Raw genomic sequence first — 21,546 nt, forward strand, 5'->3', positions numbered from 1 at the left:
CATATTCTCAGACAAGATGACACGAACATCGCCAAAGTCAGCTTTCAATGGAACCCACAGGGAAATAGAAACAGGGGACGACCAAAAACTACCTGGCGGAGATCAGTTGAAGAAGAATTTAGAAGTAAAGGACTCACATGGCAACAGCTCAGACACCTAGCACAAGACAGGAGAAGTTTCAGAAGTTTTGTCGAAAATTTGTAAATAAATTGTTATTGTAGTGATGTTGCTAGAAGCTCCAATCGGAGTGATTGACTTATATATGTTTATCATGTATGTATGTAAGTAAATCAACTAAAATAAAAAAAAAAAAAACATACCCTGCGTTTACACATGGCAGGACAGTTGAGTACATGTATTAATTGTCAAAAACCCTAAAACTTGCCTGTGTGACGTAGACGTCCAGACAACTACAAAAAAGTTGTAAAATTATGAATGCAAATCGTCGATTTCTTTTTGTTTTCCGTTCAGATATTTTGTTTTTGTTCATGTTCTTTTGCTTTCAACACATTTCAATTATTAGCTCTGTTCCAGAACTAAAAAGCTTTTACAATTTATACCTCTTTTACACATTTTGCGTTCCCGTACACAAAATTTATATAAAAATCGTTTACGACTTTTACAAGTTTTACCACTTTATAAAGTACGGGAACAGGCCAATTATCTCACTTATTTTAACAGAAATGTCCAAAATTCGTTAACCGGACCAAAAAAAAAAAAAAAAAAAAAAGAAAAAATGATGGATTAAAGCAAGTGTTTTGGACATTCAATGGAAATGGCAGATTAAACGGCGCGTTTTAATAAAAACATTTAATGTAAATGTGGCTTTACCCGACATAAACTGCTTTCAAAGAGGAGTATTTCGAAAAAATCAAGATTTTTAGAAAAATGGGCGTAATATGCCTTGGCCCTCTTACAAAACCGACAGTGTGTACCCTTTCTTATTAAAAATGGCCCTTTAGTACGTTTACATGGCACTGGATTTAGTAAATAAAGCAGTTTTATATCGTAGTTTACTGTAATACCGAAATATATGGAATAAATATTAACACTCATTTAGTTTTTTCTTTTTGTATACATAATTTTTTATTCTTTTATTTGTTTATTTTCTGTTATATTACTTTTTATATTACCACTAGACACTGTTTGGATTTCGACGCCATACCTTGTATATTATTAATATTTATCTGTTTCTGTATGTATAACATAATGCTATTTAGTGTGGATCAATACTAAAAAGTGCTTTATTATATCAATATGTTATTATTTTCTTATATTTTATATAAAAAATTATGAGTATCTTTTTTTGCTGTTTTTTTTCAGATGGCAACCTTTACTTAATTTACAGATATATCTGTTATTTTTAATGTGTGTATATTTAAGTGCATTGGAAAAAATTACAATGATACATTACCTTTTATTGTTGGCAAATAGCTGCTATTTTAAAATGACGGGAAGACTTTTTGTTAGTGGATTTAAAATCAATAAGGAAAATAAGGAAAAAATGATGACAAAAATGTTATCGATTGAACAAATAGCTCGTGAATTACCGAAAGAACACAACTGGAACAAAGAATCCAATCAAAAAAAAAAAAAAAAAAAAAAAAACAATAACAAATTTGTTACGAAAATCTTGACATTTTGGGAAAGTAACGACAAATTTCATAGAAGTTGTTGTATTTTTTGCAAAGGTGGACAAATAGTTTATCTAAAAAGTATTTGGGGTTATGTTGAATTGAATTAAATAAAAATATAAGTCCATATATTATAATAATATTTGTTGGTTATCCTCTTTGCCTCCCTTCCTTCTTAGTATATATTCACGTTAAATATATTTTTATAATTTTTTAGCTGTCTTCGATACAAATAGTAGTTTAAACAATCCCTATATTAAGTTCCTTGTTCATTCATAAATGTATATCAAATAAAAAGGTATTAAAATTCATTATTTGCAAATAAAGGCTCTGTTCCAGAACCTGCAAGAAGATACTACTTTTTAACATTTCTTCTTTTATTTTATCGAAAAAAAAAAATAGTAAAAACTAGTAGATTCTTGCAGTACTGGAACAGACCAAAACAAACTAGCAATTCATCAATAGCCAATAAAAACAAACAAGCCATTTGGTAGTAAATAAAAAATATAAGTATTTTTTCAATTATTTTAATTTATTATTTCATTGTTTTTTATATTATTTTTAAGATTATATCAAAGGCATATAAACGTATAATTTCTAAGCAAAAATTTGTTATTATTAAATAAATTTGTGTTTTTTTGTTATATTTTAAATAGGACATGTGTAATTTAAATTTTTATTAATATTAAATTTAAAGCATTTGAAAACTCAAGAAAATACATATTTCTAAAATTTGGCATTCTTTTTTGTATAAATATCTGTAATAAAATTGCTATAATGGATTATTTAAAAACTACAAATCTTATTGTGACGTTGGAAAATATAAAGAGGTAAAAAGAAAAGGTGCAAACTAAATTTTGAAAATGTTCATAATTTGTTTTCTTAAATAATATATATTTATTAAAAAAAAATACCAAATAAAAACACTAAAGCTTATGAGCAAAATATAGCAGAAATAGCAAACATATTAAATAGTTTTAAAATTGTTTTTACGTGGTGTTTGTTATTTACTTATTAAATGCTTTCTGACGATTCATTCGGTACGGGTTTTTTGTATAATTTTTTACGATTATGAATATTCCTATATGCTTTTTTGCAATGTTTATGTTAATGTCTTCATTTTGTTACAGTAATTAAAAAATAAAAAATAAATTGGAAAAAGCTCCTTAAATTTGTTGAAATGAAAATAGTGTTATCCTTTTTTACATTTACGAAATCCACTCGATTTCAACTGTCAATTCCATTGAGTATACGTCAAATGAAAACTCATCTGAAATCCATAGGATTTCATTTGACGTTTATATGCAATGGAATTGGCAGTTGAAATCGAGTGGATTTCGTAAATGCTTGGTTTACATTTACGAAATTAGAGTTATTTTAAACTTGGTTACAAAAAGGTAGTCCTAATTTAAAATTATAAATCAAATCCCAAAAATTTACTCCTTAACCTCTCTTTTTAAATCGCTGTAGTATCATTTTGCAAACAAGTTATGAAAGTTTTCAATTCGACGAGAATATTCCAAAGTCAAGTGATTCTAGTAGCTGAAATTAAAAAATTTTACTTTTCTAAATTATTTTCCGTGCGGAAAATTCCGAAGGAAATATTCATGATTGGCTTTGCTTTCCACTCCCGTGGATAACAGACAAAGATCTACAGGACAACATAGCTTACGTAGGCATGGCTAGTTTTGCTGTGGGCAAGTGGGTAGGTGTAGTTTTAGATGAACAAAAAGGTAAAAAATAATGGCTCCATTAAGGGTACTGCGTCTCCCGATAGCTATGGTATGTTTGTGAGGCCTCCACAGTTAAAAGTAATACAACCGGCTCCTGATACATCAAGTTGAAGATCCACGGAAGATGTATCAGCTACAGATGGCCTTAAACATACCATACCACTAAAACCCGGCTAAGTAGTCTCGCCCATCTCTGACGGGCCGTCGTTTACCATTGAGTGGTTCCCGTTAGCAGTTAATCTCGTTGACTGAACGCATTGGTAGCACTGCCAGTCGTAAAAGTTTGGCACAATCCGGGCACAGGCGGCTTCCACAAGACGATGCGTCACAGTCCCTTTTAGAAGTGGACAAGCCAAGAAGGAGGCAAACATAACCAGAGGTGGTGGTGAACAATCGAATACCACCACCAATATACAACCAATAAAGGTGGTCAGCCTGCTGCACGACAAAAAGCGCACAACACCTCCCAAATAGCAACTAGCTTGCGAAGAGTAATTCCCGTACTGACAATGCCTCGGCCTCCTACAAGGGTCGTCAGGGAGCCAACGAGCACATTCCCCATAAGGAGTGAAAAACACCTGGAATCCTTGGAGGCAAGTTTAAGGGGAGGTGGTCGTGAGCAGTTAGTAGCAGAAATAAAAAATATAATGGGGTATGAAAAAATTGCCAACTTGAATCTCCTAATTCAGTTGGAGGTCCAACAAAAGGTTAATGCCTCGGGTCATAAGTGCAGGTCGTTTATGACCATGTCAAATCTAATTGTTGTGCTGAAGGAGGTGTGCCCCAATTTTATTGAAATTATCGTAAAAACCAAGGGGGTGCAGGAGGCCATAGCAGAAACTTTAACCCTGCGTTTACACATGACAGGACAGTTGAGAACATGTATTGATTGTGAAAAACCCAAAACTTGCCTGTGTGACGTAGGCGTCCAGACAACTGCAAAACCAGTTGTAAAATTATGAATGAAAATCGTCGATTTAGTTCACATATTTGATTTTTGTTTTGTTGCATCCCAGTCCTGTTGTCGTTTTTTTTATTTGAAATAGTTTTGTTTTCATTTGTTCAAAAATGTCCCGGGGCAACTAGCCAAATGTTTGTATGTATTAGTAAATCATAGTTGTATTTGCCGACAGTCTGTCTTGTGTAAACGCCATGGTAAAACAATAAAAAATCGCCGTTGGCAAAGAGAATTTGGCACTAATACTATGTTTACATTTACGAAATCCACTCGATTTCAACTGTCAATTCCATTGCTCAAACGTCAAATGAAATCCAATCGGTTTCAGATGAGTTTTCATTTAACGTATACACAATGGAATTGACAGATGAAATCGAGTGGAATTCGTAAATGTGAACATAGTATAAGAAGGCAGCTGAAAATTCAAATATAAAAATACAAACAACCAGACATCCATCGTCCTTCTCCTTATTATTATATCCTCCTTATTACCGTTAATCATCATTAGTAATAAAGTTTTATTAAAAATTTAAAAAAAGAAAAAAATTGTTATGGTTTAGGAGAAATAGGAGTACAGCATCGCTGACAATTGGTCTAACTGACAACATTAGAAGTGTATTCAGCAATCATGGGTGCTGTGTTCTTCTTTCCATCGATATGGAAAAAGTATTTGATAGAATTGACCACGCGGTTCTTAATAAACTTTTCTCTTCTTTTAAACTTTCCCAATCAGCATGTCACTTAATGGGATCTTATCTTACCAATCGATTTCAATAGGTTTCGTGTAATGGACACAACTTAGATTTTCTTCCAGTTTTAAGTGGGGTACCTCAAGGGTCAGTACTTGGGCCGTTGCTTTTTACAATGTTTATTAATGACCTATTTCCATTAATATCTAGCTCAAACTGTATCCCCTTTGCATTTGCAGATGATATATATACAGCTCCTTGTTAAATCATATATGGGATATTGCGATGTATTGCAGTCAACTGCTATTTTAACTAATTGGTTATACCAAAATAAATTCACCATAAACACATCTAAAACAAAAGTAAAGTTCGAGGACAGCGAAGCCGCTCCACATCCGATATGTCTGAAGAGCCTTACCGAAGGCGAAACATGCATGTCACATAGTGGTGGGTGTGTGGCTTCGAATCGTCGGCTTTCCTTTTTCAATTGTATTATAGATCATAAAGCTCGATTAAAAAAATTACAAAAATTAATACTATAAAAAAAATGATCGCCTAAAAAGGCAAAATTTTCAAATAAACAAAAGTAATGAAATTTGGATTGGGAATATATGTTAATATATCGGTTAAATATGGTAAGAGTGATATTGAGTTCGTAAATAGTATGACATGTCTTGGTCTCATTTTGGATAGCCATTTAAACTTTGAAGATCATATCAATTCACTAGTTTCAAAATTAAATTTTCTTCTCTGGAAGCTTTCATAGCGATAATGAATACTCACGTAGGGAGCTCCTCACGAGTGAGTTGCAGCTCACTTCTCAACCTATCAGAAATGACAAGAGAGGAGCGAAAAAAGTGAAGAAGGGTTCACAAGTTGGAAAATTGAAAAAAGTGCCGCATTTTGTGAACCCTTGAAAATATACTTTGTGTTGCCATATCGTTATTTTATTTACAAATAATTTTGCAATAACTAAATTCGTAATTTTTTAATAAAACACTACTTTACTTTACGGTTCAGTAGAGCCGGGTCTAACCCGGGTTTTGTACCCGGACTTTCGGGTCCAATAACTGGGTAACAGGATCCGCCCCCTAATAAAATTATACATTCCCATGATCAGCGCAACAACATCTAGCATTGGAAAAAATTTCAAAAAAATCGGAGAGTTTTTACTAAACTAGAGTTGTTCCACTACTTTTTACTACGATAACATTTTTCATTTATGTTATCGAAAAAATAGTAGATTGCAGTACTGGAACAGACCAAGTATTTGATAAATATCCAATTGTTATTCCATATTTTACTTTATGAATTTAATCCTTCCTATTTTTGCTTCTTCTTGTTCGTTAGTGATGCTATGCCAAGGTGTTGGTTAAGATACCATTCCACGGGTTATTGAAGATGCCACCCAAATGATTTGGATCTTTTGGGGGTCACGGTCTTGTAAACAGAATGGGCGAAGGTGGTAAAAAAATGACATGTCACTAGCACCCATGCTTGAATAGCATCTTTTTCATTGAATATTTTGGTAGGAACCTTAGCGAACAAAGAACCATTCAAAGGCACTTACGATATTTCACTTATCATCTTGAGTTGCCGCAAAGTTTGTAAGTACCTATGTACATATGTATGCACATTGTTCTATCGAGGAACAACAATTGCAGAAAGGGGTCGCTCCTGATTGGGTCCTCTTCAATTCCTATGTCATTCTATGATTCTGAACCACTTCCCATATCTGAAAAAGTATTGGCCAACTTCAACTCCGCCTCCAAATTACGCCAAACTCGATTGATGTCTTCCATGCTTCATTAAAACACGGATGAACATGTACAGTTGCCAAAAGAATTTCTAATTGTTTTTTATTTGTTACTTTCAACGTAAAACACAAATAAATGCAATTAATTATCATTACAAATGCAAAATAATCATTTTCGTGGATTTTTTATATAAAAATGTCCATATTTACATTTTTTTGTTCAACTTACCTTGATTTTTGTAGTGAGAGAAAATTGCCTCACATTCTTACTTTTTTGACATTTATGATAGCTACTTTTCTCACGAACGTGAGGTTTGTTCTCCCTTATGGTGTTTGTAATAAGGGAGGAGGCGAGAGTGATAAAACTCACGGTGAGATGATGTTTATGATTGGGCTGTTTATAATTTGGAACTGAATTTGCCTTTAAGCATAAAAAAATTAGTTCATGCTCTTATTATGCCCATTTTAATGTATTGTATAGAAATTTATTCGGCCACAAATTAAACTTTTATGAAAAAAGTAAAACTTGTTTTCAATAGGGTGATTAGGTAGGTACATATATGCCTTAAGGCCTGGGTACATAAGCTGCTTTGCCTGGTTGCCTTGCTTTCCTGCTTCATTTTTGACATAATTAAAATAAATGAATAAAGGAGGCCGAGCAAATTTCGAACTGGCTTGCCCTTTTCTTTTTTATTCTTTTATCAGAAGCAATCAAGGCAAGGACTTTACATATTCGACAACATGTAACACCTTACGTTATCGATTCTCTTGGATGCAGTTTGTGCCACTTTATTGACATACGAAATAAGATGCATTTCTACAAAACTATTCGACTTTAATGTCCACATTTCTTGGTTGCATTGTTTAAGTTTTCCAAGTCAATAAGAAATCCACAACTAGTTTTTCCGAAACTAACATCAATTTTGGGACTTTCATTCCACATAAGAGTTGCTAGGGTATATAACCCTCTACCATTTTGTTTAAAAGCATTCAATTCATCTCAAAATTCATATCGTAAAAATCTCCTCCAACACATGCACTCACCAGTAGTGCGATTCTTACTTTTTATTTGAACTTTTCATTCATAATTTTGCATTTTAAGTACAGTACACATTTTCAGTTTTGAATGACGATTTTTTGCAATTATCGATAACTGTCCAACCGTCCAACAACCACAAAATATTTTGTGGTTGGCTGATGACTGACAAAAGTTAACGGCCACTCTGGCAAGCGGGGTACACACGATCAGTTTTGAATGACAGCTTTGTTGTTGCTTGCTAGTGTGGCCGTTCATTTTTGTCATTCATCATGCAACCACAAAATATTTTGTGGTTGCTGGACGGTTGGACAGTTATCGATAATTGCAAAAAATTGTCATTCAAAACTGACAATGTGTACTGTACTTAAAACGCAAAATTATGAATGAAAAGTTCAAATAAAAGTTGACAACACTGTTGCTATCGGTAGAACTTTACGAATACTTTTTATTGGTCTCCAACTTACCGAATAATATCGTTAACTACCGAAATTATAAGCATTTCAATTTTACCGATTTTTGTCGGTAACTCAAAAAATGAGTTAGTGAATCGCACTACTGGGCTGCCAGATGATTTTTATGAAAAATAGTCAAAATGACGATAAATAAAATAAAAATCGAAGCTGTTTTAAAAATTGTCAACAATTAAAATACACAAACTTAGATATATTTAAATATATATTTGTTAAAAAAACATAAAATGGATATTCAAGTTATAAAATATTTTTTTTACTTCAAATCAGTAAATTAAATTTATTTATTTTATAAGAAATCGGGTTCAATCAATATCCAGAACGTGCTAGAAGCTACTATTTTTTACTAAGATAACAAATGCTCTGTTCCAGAACCTGCAAGAAGCTACTATTTTTTACTACGATAACATTTTTTCCTTTATGTTATCGGAAAAAATAGTAAAAAGTAGTAGCTTCTTGCAGGTTCTGGAACATAGCAAATATGTCCTTTATGTTATCGAAAAAATAGTAAATAGTAAAAATTAGTAAATTCTTGCAGTACTTCTTAAATCATCTTTGAATCTTTATGAAAATAATTTTGATGTTTCATTTTATTAAAGCTGGGTCAAATCGTCATTTACCAATTTTTAACAAAAAATCGTGAAAATGTTGATAAATCGTCAAATCTGGCAGCCGTGGTTCTCGCCCGTTGAGACTTTAATTCTCCACCGCGTCAGCAATAGCTATCCAGTTGCCGATAGCTGTATCTGACGCTGCACGCCATCTCCAATCATATTAGTCGAGGTTCCAGAACCGGAACCGTGATGCTCGACTTATCAAAAACCCTTTAATACTGTCAATCACACCACTCTTTCCGGGCGACATGGAATCTTGGCGTAAGGTACCTTCCCTCATGTCATTTGTGAAAGGAGTTGACGGATTTGGCTTATCTTCGAAATTGATATATGTATGTTTAGACACCAAAAAAATGTGTGTTTAAGCTATGTATTTGTGCGTATATGTATTTGGCTTTTTGCGTACGTGTTTTTTTTTAAATAGTCTGGCTCAATCCCATTGCTGTTGTTTTATGCCCTGTTTCACTAACCCCCTGTGTTTGAAAATAATTTAGGCATTCATATCTTAGCCCCCACATCATATACACACCTAATTTTTCGTATGCCCTTTCCATATATCGTGTTCTATATTTGCACTAAGGACAGTAAATCGATCAACAAAATTTGACAATTTGTGTGAAAAGAAAAAATGTTTTACTAAAACAGGTTCAAATACAAATTCGTTCGAATTACTGACAAACTTCCGTGATTTGAAAAATATTTCATTCGTTTTTATTGTCAATCAAACAAAAATATTCTACAACAAGAAAATGAATGCGAACGAAAAACACCTAAACTTTGCTTTTTATCGTATTTTATTGGCTTTGTTTTTGCTTCGAAACAAGTACAACATTTGAAAATCATACACGAGTTAAGTAGTTTTTCTTTCGTTTTCGTTCGACATAGTGAAACAGGCTGTAGGAGTTTGGTCGTAATTCGAACGAATTGAATTCGAATCGTCTTAGAGAAACAGACCATTAATATTTGAAAATCTTTTTTGTATACTAAGTTTAAAATGATTCTTGGCAATATTTTCATTACATACAAAACAAGATATAAAGAAAGCACTTACTGAAAATATAACTACAATTTACAAAGATAAATGCTAAAAAAAAACAGACAACCTATAACAGAATAGAAAAAAAATCCACAAAACTATAAATTAGTCCTTACATTCGTATTTTGTTTTTGCTTGTGCTTAACAAAGATTTTATAAAAAAGAGCGAGAGAGTGAGAAAAAAAACGTTCACATAATTTGTTTTCTAAATTATTTTATTTAACATAAAATATTTTTAATTTAATTTTTGTTTTGCTTTTTTAGTTTATGCAGTTGTTGTTGTTTAATTTTTGTTTGTTTCTTTTTTTCTAAAAAATATGGCAATTTGTTGTTGTTTGTGTGTATTAAACAGCATTTCACATTGTTAAATTTTTTAAAGATTTTTTTAATTTATTAAAAAAATAAAATAAATGGAAGCAAACAATAATAATTTTTTAAAAAATTTTCAATTTTTTGTTTTCAATATAATATTGTATTCTTAGTTTTTGTTTTTTGAAAAATCTTGATCTTAGCAAATGATTTTAAATCTTTATAAAATAATGTATAATAGTTGTTTTTTCTTTATTTTATATGTATATTTATAGTTTAAGATTTGTTTTTATTTTATTATTAATAATAATAATATAAATTATAATGGTTTTGTTGTATATTTCTTGTTTGTTTTTTTCTTTCATACTCGTTTTAGGTAAAAAAGTTGTGTTTGCGTAGCAAACCTCTTTATTTATTTTAATTAATTATGAACGATAATCGTTTTAAGATTGATTTACTTGCCCACACAAATTGAGCACTTCAAGCGACAAGCGCTACACGCTGGCCGTTTAGATTGTGTCGCAGTCAGTTGGAGTGTGTAACATATGTTGAGAATGTCAACAAATAGTTTAGTGGGTACTAAAAACACAGAAGAAAAGAGAGGCAACAGCAACCAAAAGAACTTGGATTTTTTCCTTCTTCTTGAACAAACCGCCAAACTGTAAGCAAGGAATAGAACAATCAGCAACTTTGTACAAATTAAAATCAATGATCCCCACTTGAATTAAATAAAACTGAATTGCCAAACTGAAGTGTACAAATATAAACGCCTGTGGTTTTATTATTTTGTATTGGAGAAGTGGATCATTGTGGTGGCCAATTAGTAGTGGCCGCATATATCGTGGAAAGGTGTGATACGAGTTGATTCCAACACCGCATCTCATAACCTCACTCGTTCAACCATTTTGGGAGACGAACATTCTGACACACAACATTACGGCTCCCTGGTATAGGCAAACTATTGTCGCCCGCTCTTGCGTTTGTCTCGGACAAAGGGTTGTTGCTGTCGTAGAATAAGGCCCGACAAGAAGTAGTTGTTGTCGGTGATACCAGCCGGAGCTGCCTGAATTACTTGTTGTTGTTCCCCGTGTGCAGCTAGTAAATCTGAGTAGCTGGAATCTTTGGCCGTTGTTGCTGGTGCTAAAGTTGAGTGCAGCTAGTAAACCAGAGCCGCATCAACTTTTGACTCCTGTTCACAGAGGGTGTAGCTCGTAGATCTGAGTGGCTGGAATATTTGGCAGTTGTTGCTGGTGTTAAAGTTGATTGCTGTTAGTGGACCTTAGCTGTTTCCATCCGTGGGCGGTCGTTATTGACGTTGACCTTGCGTGTAGTGAAGAAGCCTGTGTTGCCAAGACCTTTGGGCTGCTGCTGTTGCCATTTGCCGTAGTGGACGTGGTTGTCGCTAAGAGAAGCCAGTGCCGAGGTGTGGATTTTGCTGGTAACCAGGTAAACATTGGTCCTTCTACCGTAGAAGCCAGCAGATTTTGGAAGAAGTGTAGCCCTGTTACGGGTAAAGTACAAAGGAGTATCCAGGTACGTACGTTATTTGATTTGATGTATGCTGTTGTGTTCCAAATTAAAAAGTGATTTAATTTATAAAACAATACTTATTTGTCGCTCATTAATTTATATTTAAAAATAAAGTGCATGGGTGGTGTGGCTCAATTAAAATCGTCCTGGTCTTTTTCAAAATCGGTGAATCGAAATAGGTTATGAATTAAAGGTAGAAGTGAAGCTTGAATTTTCGCCATTGTTTCTCGCCATTTTTTTCGTGCCCTTTTTTGTTTCTCTATCTGGTGCTTCGTGATATAACAGAGTTATAGCAAAAGGCCTTTGTTGTTGGTTTTTTTATTAATAAAAGGTAAAAGGAAAGTTTTTCATAGCCATTATTTGCGGTAAACCCTTTCATAATTTGATTGTAGTTCCTTTTAATAAACTAAAAGTGGAGTCTGTTGTTTCATATATTTGTCTTTTCGACGGTTTTAAATAAACCAAAATGGACAGCTGTGATAAATGCTTAGAGGCTGGAAACGAGATTTTTAAAATTGAAGAGAGGCTAAAGGAGGAGGATTTTTCTGATTATTCAGGCGAAGCATTAGACTTCGAGAAGAGTGAATTCACAAAAGTTTGGACAAAGTATAAGAAAATTTACGATGAATGTAGTTCTGAAGAATCTGGGAAAGAGAAAAAGTTCATAGCAGTTCAGGCAAAGCATAAAGAGACAAGGAAGTCGTACATAAAATGCATAAACATTATTGCAGCAGCAAGAAAGACGTTGCTAGGAGATAAAACTGTAGTTCCATCGCTTGCTGCCCAATCCACTCAAGGATTTTCTTGTGCATTACCACCGTGTGATACTGAAAATTTTCATGGCACCTATGAATCGTGGCCCACCTTCAGGGACATGTTTACTGCCATTTATATTAAAAATACGCGCCTTACTCCAGTTGAAAGGCTATTTTATTTGTATCAGAAAACAGATGGGGAAGCGCGGGAAATAAATAGAAATGTAGCCCTGACAGGAGAAAATTTCGAAATTGCCTGGAATAACCTGAAAGTCCAATATGAGAATAAAAGAGTTTTAGTCAATTCTCAATTGAAACTGTTATTCAACTTGACTCCTTGTAGGCATGAATCTTCAGAAGAAGTGAAAAGGCTACAAAGGGAAGTAAATAACTGCATATCAGTGCTAAAGTTATACAATATTGACATTGATTCCTGGGATCCAATTTTTGTTTTCCAGTGCTCTTCCCGTCTCTCAGAGCAAACTCTGAATTTGTGGGAACAATCAGTGAAGAATAAGACAGAGGTTCCTAAGTGGGCTGAATTAAATGAATTTCTCACTGATAGATTCCACGCGTTAGAAAGCGTTTCGGAAATTAGAAATAACAACCAGTGGTCCACAGAATATCAGTCGTTTTCCAATAAAAATCAACAATCTTCCTCTAAACCAAAGCAAATGAAATCCCATCATACTAAGTCAGAAGTAACTCATTGCGTGTTATGTAAAGGAACTCACTCAATTCATTCATGTCCGAAATTCTTAAGCTTGGATTATAAAGGACGGACAACAGTTTTACGAAAATTCAGATTCTGTTTTAATTGTCTCACAAAGGGTCATATGTATAATGATTGTAATCGTTCCAATGGATGTTCCAAATGTAATAAAAAACACCATAGTTTATTACATAGAGATTTTGTGAACAAAAATGACCAACACAAGAAAAGTGATGTATTCCAAGGGACAAATAAGACTTTCAATACTCAATTACAGTCCATTGAAAAACCAGGTCCGTCTAATGTAGCGCAGGTACATCATACAGTGGTTGCGAAAAATGTTATGTTGGCGACAGCGTGGGTAAATATTATTAGTCATGGTGTAGCGTATAAGGCACGAGCACTTATTGATCCGTGCTCCGATGAAAATTTCGTGTCAAGGAGAATTCAAAAGTTGCTAAAGTTGCCCACAAGCCCCATTTCAGCAGAAGTGACAGGCCTAGGAGGGGAAATTGTTAGTCGAGCGGATAGGTTGGCAAGTTTTACAGTTCAATCTATAAGATATCACGAATTATCATTAAAAGTTGAAGCCTTGGTCGTTCCAGAAGTAACTGGGAAAGTCCCGACCCACTCAATGAATTCGATTGATACTATAAATCTACCTAAGATTAACTTGGCCGATCCTGACTTTTATAAAAGTGGTCCTGTAGACATTTTGCTGGGAGGAAATGTATATCCAGTTATTTTGCGTGGTGGTGTTCAACATGGGGTTTTAGAATCCTTAGTGGCTCAAGAAACGATATTTGGCTGGATAGTCACCGGTCCTTCAGTATCAAAAATTCGGTCGCATTATACAAGGGCTTGTCATGTATCGAAAGTGTCTCTGAGTGAACAATTGTCTAAGTTTTGGGAGTTAGAAGAGGTTTATCGTAGCCCAATAACCTCAGAAGAGGACAAAAGGTGTGAGGAAATTTTTCGCTTGTCTACAAAAAGAAACTCTGAAGGGAGGTACGTAGTTGATCTGCCCTTTAAGGAAAATTGTCCTTCGCTTGGTCCAAACAGGTATATAGCTCTTAGACAATTTCAAAGAAATGAAAAGTCTTTGATGCGCAAGCCCGAATTTAAATCTCAATATGATGAGGTCATGAAGGAATATATGACATTAGGTCATATGGAAAAGGTTGACGATTCAACCTGTGGTCCTACTTATTACTTGCCTCATCATGGAGTTTTTAAGTCAGACAGCCCGACTACACAATTAAGAGTGGTCTTTAATGGTTCGAGTGTTTCTTCTAATGGTAAAAGTTTGAATGATAACTTATACGTCGGACCAACTTTGCAACAGGATTTAGTAGCTCTAGTAACAAAATGGAGATTCTTCAAATTTGTTTTCAGTGCTGACATAACTAAAATGTATAGACAAATTTTACTGAATCCAGAACATACTGATTTTCAAAGGATAGGATATAGTTGCTCAGAGGAAGAGGATATTCAAGATTATCGGTTGAAAACGGTAACGTTTGGAATAAATTGTGCTCCGTACTTAGCGTTGAGGACGCTTTTACAATTAGCTGATGATGAAAGTGAACGTTTTCCGATTGGGTCAATACTTTTACGTGAGGCTATGTATGTCGATGATGCCCTAGTAGGCGCGCATTCGATTGAAGAGGCGATAGTTGCTCGAGATCAGTTAATTGGAATTCTGGAATCTGCGAAATTTGAGTTAAGGAAATGGACTTCGAATTCGAAGAAGATATTACAAGGTTTTCCTGTAGAAAACTTACTCAGTAGTTCATTTTTGTGTCTCGAAGAAGATAGTAGCGCAAAAATGTTAGGGGTTCGGTGGAATGCAGCTTCGGACAGTTTCTATTTCGTCACTGAAGTGGTTCAGGTGAGGTCGTCTTATACAAAGAGGCAGGTTTTATCCATGATAGCCCGTATATTCGACCCAGCTGGTTGGTTAGCCCCAATAATAATAACGGCGAAAATTTTAATGCAGCAGATGTGGCTCGATCAAATTGGGTGGGATGAACCGATAAAACCACTGGCTTTTCAAAAATGGTTGGATTTTGTATCGAATTTCAATAAAATTGATCATATTTCTATACCAAGATGGATAAATTTTTCTCCAAATTGTGAGGTTCAAATACATGGGTTTTGTGATTCGTCCGAACTAGCATATGCGGCTGCCATTTACGTTCGAATTAAGATCGGAAAGAATATAATTTCAAATTTGCTGATAGCAAAGACGAAAGTTGCTCCTATTAAAAAGACATCGCTGCCTAGGCTAGAGTTATGTGGTGCAACTTTGTTAGCGAATTTGGTCGAAAATGTAAAGTTAAACATTCAACATGGTCAGCCGGAGGTGTTTTTGTGGTCCGACTCAACAATAGTTCTTGCATGGATTAGAAAACCACCAAGTTGTTGGAAGACTTTTGTTGCAAATAGGGTCTCAACTATATTGGAGAAAGTAGGGAATGTTAAATGGGGTCATGTGGCGTCAAAGCTTAATCCTGCCGACTTAGCAACCCGGGGGCTGACTCCTGCAGAGTTGCATGGGAACACTTTGTGGTGGCAGGGACCAGAGTGGCTCGCTTTGGAAAGCCATGAGTGGCCAGGTATGACTTCAGATTTTCAAACATCAGTGGAAGAGAAAAGGACTCGGGTTATGTTTGCTAAGTCGTCAGAAGAGAATAGTAGCCCGCCTAAGGAGAATGAGGACTCAGCTGAGGAATCCGATGCAGAGGACACCTCCCAGTTCTCAAAGCGGAAGAAACTGAAGAAGAAGGAAGATTTTCTGGATAATATCTCGTCTCTCCCTAAAGCAATTCATGTCGTGGCCAGAATGTTTCGTTTTGTTGCTCTTGCTAGGCGGTCTCGCACGAATTCCGACAAGCTTTCGTCAGAAGAGATTTCCTTTGCTAGAAAGGGGATATTCATATGGTCACAAAGGTTATATTTCCCTAAGGAGTACGCGTGTTTGTCTTCCAGAACTAAATTGAGCCCCAAGAGTCCACTGCTTTGTTTGACCCCCTTTTTAGATAGAAATGGCATCATAAGGGCTAACGGTCGCTTAGGTTCTACTTCATGTATGTCATACCATGAGCGTCATCCTGTAATTCTTGCCTACGAGAGCAAATTATCCCGTCTCTATGTCGAATTTGTCCATAAAATGACCTGCCATGGTGGGTTAAGGTTGGTGATGGCTACCGTCCGACTAGAGTGTTGGATAATAAAATTGAAGAACTTGGTCAGAAATGTCATCCTTAATTGTAGGACGTGTGTGTTGCATCGAAAGAAACTTCAGAATCAAATAATGAGTACGTTGCCTCCCGAAAGAACTGCATTGAGTCGTCCTTTTACTAATACAGGTGTAGATTTTGCTGGTCCTTTCGATATAAAGAGCTTCACTGGTCGTTACTGTAAGATTACAAAGGGCTATGTGTGCTTGTTTGTGTGTTTCGCAACTAAAGCGATTCATTTAGAGGCCGTTAGTGACCTGTCTACCCCTGCGTTTTTAGCTGCATTAGATCGGTTTGTTGCTCGAAGAGGTTGCCCAAATAGGATGTATTCTGACAATGGCAGAAACTTCGTGGGTGCTGCCCGAGAAATCGATTCGAACTTTGCAAAGCAAGTGAATGAACTGCGAGACGAAGCAGTAATTAAGTATGGCCATCAAAGACTCGCGTGGCACTTTATTCCTGCAGCCGCTCCTCACATGGGCGGACTCTGGGAGGCGGGCGTCAAGAGCTTTAAGAATCATTTCCACAAGATTTCCGGTCAGCTCAAATATACATATGAGGAGTTCTCCACCTTACTAGCTACCATTGAGGCATGTTTGAATTCACGTCCTCTGGGTTCTATGTCAGATAGTGTTGAGGATTTGCAAGCCTTGACGCCAGCCCATTTTTTGATTGGGTCTTCAATGTTAACCCCTGCTGAGCCAGAAGAGACTAGGTCTGTTGGTAGCATTTTGAATCGTTGGCGTAAACTGAAGGCATTACATCATGATATATGTCTCAGGTGGAAGGAAGAGTACTTGACCGAACTGCATAAGCGCTATAAGTGGAAAAATCCTCAAGTAGATTTAGTTGAAGGTGACCTGGTTGCTCTGAAAGGCGAATCGACATGCGCTACGGATTGGCGATTAGGCCGAATAGTGAAAGTACATCGTGGTTCAGATGAAAGAGTTAGGGTAGTTGAACTAAGGACCCAAAATGGTATTATTACCAGGCCAATCCATAAATTAGTCCTCCTACCACGTAGTTCCCAAATATAAAGCCTATATTTTAACATAAACAACAATTAAATAATGGTCTTTACAGGTGAAAGAGAAAATGGTTGGCGGCGCTTTCAATGAAAATTTCCCCTGTCCAGTTTGCAAAAGGCCCCATGCTCTAAGACAGTGTACTTCGTTTTTAGCCTTGGATGACCACAAAAAGGGCGACATCATATTGAAGACTGGAGTGTGTATCAACTGTCTGGCACAAACCCACAAACGATCGCAGTGTCGAAGTCAAGATGTATGTAGGCGTTGCAAAGGATTCCACCACAGTCTACTTCATTATTTGCCAGACGGGTTCATTTGGTTTTCGATGACAGCTCTAATACGTATCTACACCTGTACTGGTAGACGAGCGCAAACAACTCGTGTGTTACTTGAGCCCAATTCGAAATGGTCGTTTATTGCTGTTGAGGAAGCTCGAAAGTTGCACTGTATTATCGATGACAATCGGACCACGGTCGTTTTGCAACACTCGAGCCTGGATAAGCGACGAGTGCAGGTGGAGTGTGTAGTGCGAGACCGCGTATTTGGATTTGCTCCCACTTCAAGAGTGGATGAACATTTTAACTTGCCAGATGAGATTCCAGTGGATGTAGATAATGCCGATAAATGGTGGTACATGTCCTCTCCGTATTACTTAATACTTGGTGCTGAAGCCTGCCGGGACATATTTACCGGGCCGACTGTAGCTCAACCAGGTAAAATTTTTACCCAAAATTCGGTATTTGGCCAGCTGTATTTCGGCGAAGGAAGGGTCGTACCAATCAAGGATCGTCTAAACTGAAGCAATTTTTAAAAGGCGTTAAAAGGACTTGAGAGTATTATTTTATTGTTGTTTTAGACCTATCTTTATTAACATTGTATATTAGTATGTCTATACATATATTCATTTAGTTTGTTTACATACTTCTTATATATATATTTTTTTTTCATATTGAAGTGTCTGGTTGCTGCTGCCTCCTTATACTACTGCTATGTTGCACTTAGTGCAAGGCTGGCGATATGTTTGCGTAGCAAACCTCTTTATTTATTTTAATTAATTATGAACGATAATCGTTTTAAGATTGATTTACTTGCCCACACAAATTGAGCACTTCAAGCGACAAGCGCTACACGCTGGCCGTTTAGATTGTGTCGCAGTCAGTTGGAGTGTGTAACATATGTTGAGAATGTCAACAAATAGTTTAGTGGGTACTAAAAACACAGAAGAAAAGAGAGGCAACAGCAACCAAAAGAACTTGGATTTTTTCCTTCTTCTTGAACAAACCGCCAAACTGTAAGCAAGGAATAGAACAATCAGCAACTTTGTACAAATTAAAATCAATGATCCCCACTTGAATTAAATAAAACTGAATTGCCAAACTGAAGTGTACAAATATAAACGCCTGTGGTTTTATTATTTTGTATTGGAGAAGTGGATCATTGTGGTGGCCAATTAGTAGTGGCCGCATATATCGTGGAAAGGTGTGATACGAGTTGATTCCAACACCGCATCTCATAACCTCACTCGTTCAACCATTTTGGGAGACGAACATTCTGACACACAACATTACGGCTCCCTGGTATAGGCAAACTATTGTCGCCCGCTCTTGCGTTTGTCTCGGACAAAGGGTTGTTGCTGTCGTAGAATAAGGCCCGACAAGAAGTAGTTGTTGTCGGTGATACCAGCCGGAGCTGCCTGAATTACTTGTTGTTGTTCCCCGTGTGCAGCTAGTAAATCTGAGTAGCTGGAATCTTTGGCCGTTGTTGCTGGTGCTAAAGTTGAGTGCAGCTAGTAAACCAGAGCCGCATCAACTTTTGACTCCTGTTCACAGAGGGTGTAGCTCGTAGATCTGAGTGGCTGGAATATTTGGCAGTTGTTGCTGGTGTTAAAGTTGATTGCTGTTAGTGGACCTTAGCTGTTTCCATCCGTGGGCGGTCGTTATTGACGTTGACCTTGCGTGTAGTGAAGAAGCCTGTGTTGCCAAGACCTTTGGGCTGCTGCTGTTGCCATTTGCCGTAGTGGACGTGGTTGTCGCTAAGAGAAGCCAGTGCCGAGGTGTGGATTTTGCTGGTAACCAGGTAAACAAGTTGTATTTTTTACTAAAAATATCGTGTTTTTGTTGTTTTATTTCATTATAGATTTTTTTTAAAGTAAAAAAATTGTTTATTGGTTTCTAAACAAATGCATTCATTACGGATTTTTAGTTGGTTTCTGTTGTAATTTTTTTGTTTTTTCATCTTCTTCTTCTGCTATTTTATCATTATCTTCATCTGTATATTTATAGTTATCGTATTGTTTTGTTTATATTTATTAAACATAAAAAACATTATGGTATGTGTAAAAAATGTGGCGTTTATTTAAATAAATTGCGTTTGTTTTTGTTCTTGTTGTGGTTCAATGACGGTGTTTACAATGCTGGTTGGTTGGTTTGTTTGTTGTGTGTGTGTGAAATGTATGAAATTGTCGAACTAGAGGGGGATTTGGGGTTTTGACTTTTTCAAAGTGACTTTTGTTTTATTCGATAATTTCTTCTTGTATAATTTAATAGGATATTTTGTTGGGATATTTGTTGTTGTTAAGGGGATGTGGTTGTTGTTGCTGTTGTTGTTGGTGATTGTTGGATTTAAGCAATAATTATGAGTGATGATATGGCGTTACATAGGTAGCTGGGAAAATGCCCTTACGATTGCCAATTTCACCATTCCACCAATTCTCGTCTGAACGATCTGTTACAGTGATGACATCACCACGTCTGAATTCCAATTCGCCTGATTCCTGTGGCACAAAATCGTACAGGGCCTGTACAAGCATCTGTAATGGAATAGGGTAAGAATTAATATAACCGTTGAAGAAAAAAAAAATAAAAGAAAATTTCCGGAAAGGTGAAAAAGCTTTTCTATTCTGCGTGGTTGAATATGAGGTTTTCCATGAGAAAACGTCTATTCAGCGTGTCTGAATAAAGTTTTCCATGTGAAGACGTCTATTCAGTGTTGCTGAATAAGGCTTTCCATGGGAAAACGTCTATTCAGCGTTGCTGAATAAGGTTTTCCATGGGAAAACATCTATTCAGCGTGCCTGAATAAGGTTTTCCATGTGAAGACGTCTATTCAGTGTTGCTGAATAAGGTTTTCCATGGGAAAACGTCTATTCAGCGTGGCTGAATAAGGTTTTCCATGGGAAAACATCTACTCAGCTTGGCTAAATAAGGTTTTCCATGGGAAAAGTCTATTCAGCGTGGCCGAATAAGGTTTTCCATGGGAAAACGTCTATTCAGCGTGGCTGAATAAGGCTTTCCATGGGAAAACGTCTATTCAGCGTGGCTGAATAATGTTTTCCATGGGAAAACGTCTATTCAGCTTGGCTGAATAAAGGTTTACATGGAAAAAGTATATTTAGCGTGGCTGAATAAGTTCTTCCATGGGAAAACGTCTATTCAGCTTGGCTGAATAAGGTTTTCCTTGGGAAAACGTCTATTCAGCATGGCTGAATAAGGTTTTCCATAGGAAAACGTCTATTCAGCGTGGCTGAATAAGGTTTTCCATAGGAAAACGTCTGTTCCGCGTGGCTGAATAAGGTGTTCCATGTGAAGACGTCTATCCAGCACTGCTGAATAATAAGCGTGGCTGAATAAGGTTTTCCATGGGAAAATGTCTATTCAGCGTGGATGAATAAGGTTTTCCATGGGAAAACGTCTGTTCCGCGTGGCTGAATAAGGTGTTCCATGCGAAGACGTCTATTCAGCGCTGCTGAATAAGGTTTTCCATGGGAAAATGTCTATTCAGCGTGGCTGAATAAGGTTTTCCATAGGAAAACGTCTGTTCCGCGTGGCTGAATAAGGTGTTCCATGTGAAGACGTCTATCCAGCACTGCTGAATAAGGTTTTCCATGGGAAAACGTCTATTCACCTGGGCTGAATAAGGTTTTCCATGCGAAAACGTCTATCCAACTGGGCTGAATAAGGTTTTCCAAGGGAAAACGTTTATTCAGCGTGGCTGAATAAGGTTTTCCCTGGGAAAAGGTCTATTCAACGTGCCTGAATAAGG

At 36.1% G+C, this 21,546-nt stretch overlaps 2 protein-coding genes and 1 long non-coding RNA gene across 27 annotated transcripts in view; 2 read left to right on the forward strand and 1 right to left on the reverse strand.

Moving 5' to 3' along the window:
- The first annotated feature begins 10,122 nt into the window (after positions 1 to 10,122).
- The window catches only part of LOC141387691 (uncharacterized), a 163,098-nt gene continuing 151,674 nt past the window's right edge, over positions 10,123 to 21,546 (forward strand). The window contains exons 1-2 of the long non-coding RNA XR_012408599.1: positions 10,123 to 10,614; positions 19,582 to 20,329. This is a non-coding gene — a long non-coding RNA (uncharacterized lncRNA). The remainder of the gene's footprint in view (positions 10,615 to 19,581; positions 20,330 to 21,546) is intronic.
- On the forward strand, positions 11,508 to 18,902 carry LOC141387690 (uncharacterized). The gene is made up of 2 exons (XM_073957727.1): positions 11,508 to 11,771; positions 17,561 to 18,902. The coding sequence occupies exon 2, from the start codon at positions 17,573 to 17,575 to the stop codon at positions 18,302 to 18,304; it is 732 nt and encodes a 243-aa protein (XP_073813828.1). The 5' UTR covers positions 11,508 to 11,771; positions 17,561 to 17,572; the 3' UTR covers positions 18,305 to 18,902.
- The window catches only part of drk (growth factor receptor-bound protein 2 drk), a 48,210-nt gene continuing 46,501 nt past the window's right edge, over positions 19,838 to 21,546 (reverse strand). For all 25 annotated transcript variants that reach the window (XM_073957700.1, XM_073957699.1, XM_073957724.1 and 22 more), the window contains one exon: positions 19,838 to 20,314. In XM_073957700.1, coding sequence (XP_073813801.1) covers positions 20,138 to 20,314 — 177 coding nt within the window. In that variant the 3' untranslated portion in view covers positions 19,838 to 20,137. The remainder of the gene's footprint in view (positions 20,315 to 21,546) is intronic.

The sequence above is a fragment of the Musca autumnalis genome, unplaced genomic scaffold (assembly GCF_047663935.1).
Source record: "Musca autumnalis isolate F117 unplaced genomic scaffold, ASM4766393v1 scaffold_5, whole genome shotgun sequence".
Taxonomy (NCBI): Eukaryota; Metazoa; Arthropoda; class Insecta; order Diptera; family Muscidae; genus Musca; species Musca autumnalis.

Coding starts and splice junctions, on each gene's coding strand:
- LOC141387690 (XM_073957727.1), top strand. CDS start 17,573: ATGGTTGGCGGCGCTTTCAATGAAAATTTCCCCTGTCCAGTTTGCAAA.